Below are 4,104 nucleotides of genomic sequence, written 5' to 3'. Positions count from 1 at the left end.
ACCTTTTTGAAAAGGGAATGAAGCCAGAAATCAAACCCACGGCTTTGCCGTGACATATGGTGGTTTTTGGCCATCTGAGGCCGTTTAGCCTTCCAAAAAACGCATTTAAAGAGTTGAAAGTATTGATTTTGATGTTGTTTTTGCTTATTTTGTTTGGTCAATTTATTCTGCATAAATTGTTTTTGTTATTTGAATGTAATTAACAATTAATGTTTTGTTGCTAGCTTAAGGTTAACCGTTTAAAGTATTGCATTCATAACAGTGATGTCTTTTACTTGGCGTAAAAGAAAGGATCTTGAACAATCCTATAAGTCGGACTAAAAGAATGATCATAGCAGTTATGTCAATTTGGTTAGCTGTGATTATTCTATGATTTCAATCTTGATGGCAGCCCTATGTGACATTGGATTTGATAATTGTAGTTGTAAAGATTTCATGGAAGTTTCCTTGCTCAGTCTTGATAACTCATTGTCATTTTCACTGTTGACAAGTGGCTTGATGAGGAAATAAAATCGAACTGTATTCCACAAGGCCTTACAGTAATTGACATTATTCTTTAGTGATTATTTGACCAAGTAGGAGAATGTAATCCTTGCATTCTAATACAAACTCTAAAGATCACTTAAGGTTAATTAGTCCAATGTCAATTAGGATTACATGGATCGATTTAATTTAAGGCTTGATATATGACTGTTTCAGATAAATACAAGTGCTTAAGATTTCCTATTTTAAATGGATTGAGATAACTAATTCTTTTGGTTAAAGGAGTTTAAGTAATCCATGATGAGGAAGATTCTTAAACTATGCCTATAAAAGGGAGGTCCCTATGCTAACGGCTAATCACTCTCAATATTATTCTACCTCATCAAGAAAGAGATTCAAGAGCCGAATAGCATAGGGACCCCCCTTTTATAGGCATAGTTTAAGAATTCTCCTCATCATGGATTACTTAAATTCCTTTAACCAAAAGGATTAATTATCTCAATCCATTTAAAATAGGAAATCTTAAGCACTTGTATTTATCTGAAACAGTCATATATCAAGCCTTAAATTAAATCGATCCATGTAATCATAATTGACATTGGACTAATTAACCTTAAGTGATTAGAAGACCATCTTTAGAGTTTGTATTAGAATGTAAGGATTACAGAAACAAAAAAGGCGAGGGCTGCCACTATTCATGTGAATAGTGACAAACCTTGCATTGCCTTTGCCTTGCCCTTGCCCTTTGGGGTGGAGGTGCTCTAACATAAACAACCCCATAATTCAATTTGGTGATGTTCTTGAAATCCCAGGAATTTGCCCGCCAATACCCAGATCGTCTGTGTCTCCATTGCTTCTTATCAGGGACAGTCTTTTTAGTAATATATTCTTAGAGGACGGTCCAAAGCTCAAAAATTTGAATGGGGTTTTGATCAATACGTTTGAAGGGCTAGAAGCAGAGGCACATGCGCTTAACGGTGGAAAAGTAACTTTCAATGATGGGTTTGGGTTGCCCCCAGTTTTTCCCGTTGGGCCTATTGTGCCCTGTGAGTTTGAGAAGCTGCAGGGAGATGATGACCGCGACCAACTGAGAAACTGGCTTGATGATCAGCATGATGGGTCAGTGGTTTATGTGAGCTTCGGAAGCAGGACGGCCCTGTCAGGAGACCAAATCAGAGAGGTGGGTGATGGGCTGGTCAAAAGCGGGTTTAGGTTCTTGTGGGTGGTGAAGGAGAAGCTGGTTGACCCAGAGGAAGAAGAAGAGGGCAATTTAGTAATTGGGCATGAACTTGTGGAGAAACTGAAGGGCAGGGGGTTGGTAGTGAAAAGCTGGGTGGAGCAAGGAGATATCTTGGGTCACAGAGCAGTGGGTGGTTTTGTGAGCCATTGTGGCTGGAACTCGGTGGTTGAGGCTGCATGGCATGGCGTTAAGAGTTCTGGCTTGGCCACAGCAGAGCGATCAAAAGATCAATGCAGAGGTGGTAGAGAGGTGTGGGCTGGGGGTTTGGGCCAAAACTTGGCCTTGGGGCGGCGGCGAGAATGACAAGGTGGTGGTCAACGGTGAAGAGATTGGCGATAAGATCAAAGAACTGATGCAGAGTGAAGCTCTGAGAGTGCAAGCTGCAAGGATTGAGCAAGAGGCTAAGAAGACCGCTGAAGTTGGTGGGTGCCGTGGGAAAATGTTGAAGAGACTCATTGACGAGTGGAGGAAAAACTAATTATGTAGAATTAATGTCGTATTGTAGCTCTTCACCAAAAATGTTTTGGCAAAACTTTTCTCAGAGTTTGCTATGTCTGTTTTGGTAACAACAAAAGGAACCAAAGTTTCTGAAGTTTCTGTGTGCTTTCATTTGGACCATTTCGCATGGATCACATGTTCTGTTACGTTATAGACCCACAAAGCATCAAAATATAATTGAGTTGAATAATTGTCGTACCTGATTTTGGAGAAAAATTTAGTTGCGTATAACATTATTTTCTTATTCGATCAATAATGTCACGTGAAAATGTTATCATGCATGTTAAAACATTATTAAATCAAACAATAGCATAATAAAAGCAAAACAATCCTTAAATATATCTGAGAGTTTTTGGACCATATTGCATGGATGGCATGTGTCCTTAAAGATATCTGAGAGTTTAATAATAGTCGTTTTCTTGTTTTTGGGTTATGTCTTCAGACAAATTTACAAGTTATGCCCCCAAAAGTGTTAAAGTTGTTGATAGGTTTTTTTTTTTTTTTTTTTTTTTTGTGTGTATGTGTGTGTGTGGCTGATGTTAAGGGTAGATATTTATATGGCTCGTCCTTGTTATCCCTTGTTCGGCTTGGGCTGTGGCGGGCCAACAACAACCATGGTTTCCTCTTCTTCATTCTCAGCTCTCTCTCATCCTTCCTTTCAAATTCCATATACCAATTTGGATTTCTGTGAACAACCCAGTAACTTTCATAACAGAGTTCAAATTAAGAGCTATAGAAGACCCGCCACAGTCGTTGTTTCTTCTAGTTCTCGTCAAAGGTCTTCTCCTTCACCATCTCGCCGAGTTCTTCTTCATGGCTCTGTTTCTCTGGCTGTTTCAGCAGCCATTCTTCTCTGCTCAGGTCCAGGTATGTAGTTGAAAGACCCAAGAATAAATATGAGCTTTCTTCTTATTTTCTTCTTCGTTTTGCAAACTTTCAGATTTCATTAGTTTATCATTTATATTTTAAGTAAAGCATCAATCTTCTTGGTAATTATGTGTTTAGAAAAATGAAAATTTGTTGAGTGAGCAATTTGACGTTGCAGCTGAAGCCGGATTTCTATCAGGATCGACCGGGATAGAATCAATTCCTGGTCCTGAGTTGCCTCAAGTCGACTTTCTTAAGCGCTTCAATGGTTGGGTCCTCACTCACAGCTGATAACATTCATTTTTCAACTGGAGCACATCGAACAAGATTGATGAAAATGTTGTTTCATTCTTGCAGAAGAAAACCAGAAAAAGTATGCTGACAATGATGCAAGATTCAAATCAACTCCATTGCTCAAGGGGCTACTAGAAAAATCCAAGCTGAACAAAGAAAAGTAATTTCTTGGCTGTCTCCTTATGCGCGTATTGTTACCGAAGTTTTGATACCATGTTAGACAACCATTTACATTATAAAATAAAGTTATTAGGAAACATTATCAATATATATATATATATATATATTCTGTTTCTGCATGATTTTTCATGTATCAGTTAGTTTCTAATGTTATATGAACTTGGAAATGTTCAGGAATAGTAAAGAAATTCAAGACAAGTACTGCATACGTGGGGCAGAGTGGGGAGTTGGAGATTGCTCGACAGAGGGAATGTCACCTGACGAGAAAGACAAGTTCATTGCTATGTTGAAGGAGAAGGCTGGTGTCAAGGATTGACTGAGAGACCCTGGTTTTGCTTTGTTTCAAGCTTAATTTCCTAGTCCTTAGATTTGTTTTTTCCATTTTAAGACCTTGATACGTGCCTTTGTAATATGAATACATATAATGATCATGAGTTCTAGGAGCATACATTGTGACAATCAGTTCACAATTTGATACAAGGATATTTGGGAAAGGAGAATCGAACCTATGACGTCGAGTATAGAGAGATAAATGCTCTTAA

At 38.4% G+C, this 4,104-nt stretch overlaps 1 protein-coding gene across 1 annotated transcript; it reads left to right on the top strand.

Annotated features, from left to right (window-relative positions):
* The first annotated feature begins 2,803 nt into the window (after positions 1 to 2,803).
* On the top strand, positions 2,804 to 4,104 carry LOC117615161. Its single transcript, XM_034344180.1, has 4 exons — positions 2,804 to 3,088; positions 3,267 to 3,356; positions 3,446 to 3,542; positions 3,737 to 4,104. The coding sequence occupies exons 1-4, from the start codon at positions 2,836 to 2,838 to the stop codon at positions 3,876 to 3,878; spliced, it is 582 nt and encodes a 193-aa protein (XP_034200071.1). The 5' UTR covers positions 2,804 to 2,835; the 3' UTR covers positions 3,879 to 4,104.

The sequence above is a fragment of the Prunus dulcis genome, chromosome 1, assembly GCF_902201215.1.
Source record: "Prunus dulcis chromosome 1, ALMONDv2, whole genome shotgun sequence".
In the NCBI taxonomy this organism is placed as follows: Eukaryota; Viridiplantae; Streptophyta; class Magnoliopsida; order Rosales; family Rosaceae; genus Prunus; species Prunus dulcis.
The sequence above is the reverse complement of the archived record's forward strand: the minus strand, read 5'-3'. Positions and strand labels throughout refer to the sequence as shown.

What these genes read in the sequence shown, in the direction of transcription:
- LOC117615161 (XM_034344180.1), top strand. Translation starts at nt 2,836, where the DNA reads ATGGTTTCCTCTTCTTCATTCTCAGCTCTCTCTCATCCTTCCTTTCAA. An exon ending in TCTTCTCTGCTCAGGTCCAG is followed by an intron (nt 3,089 to 3,266) that starts GTATGTAGTTGA and finishes TTGACGTTGCAG; the next exon opens with CTGAAGCCGGATTTCTATCA. An exon ending in CTTTCTTAAGCGCTTCAATG is followed by an intron (nt 3,357 to 3,445) that starts GTTGGGTCCTCA and finishes TCATTCTTGCAG; the next exon opens with AAGAAAACCAGAAAAAGTAT.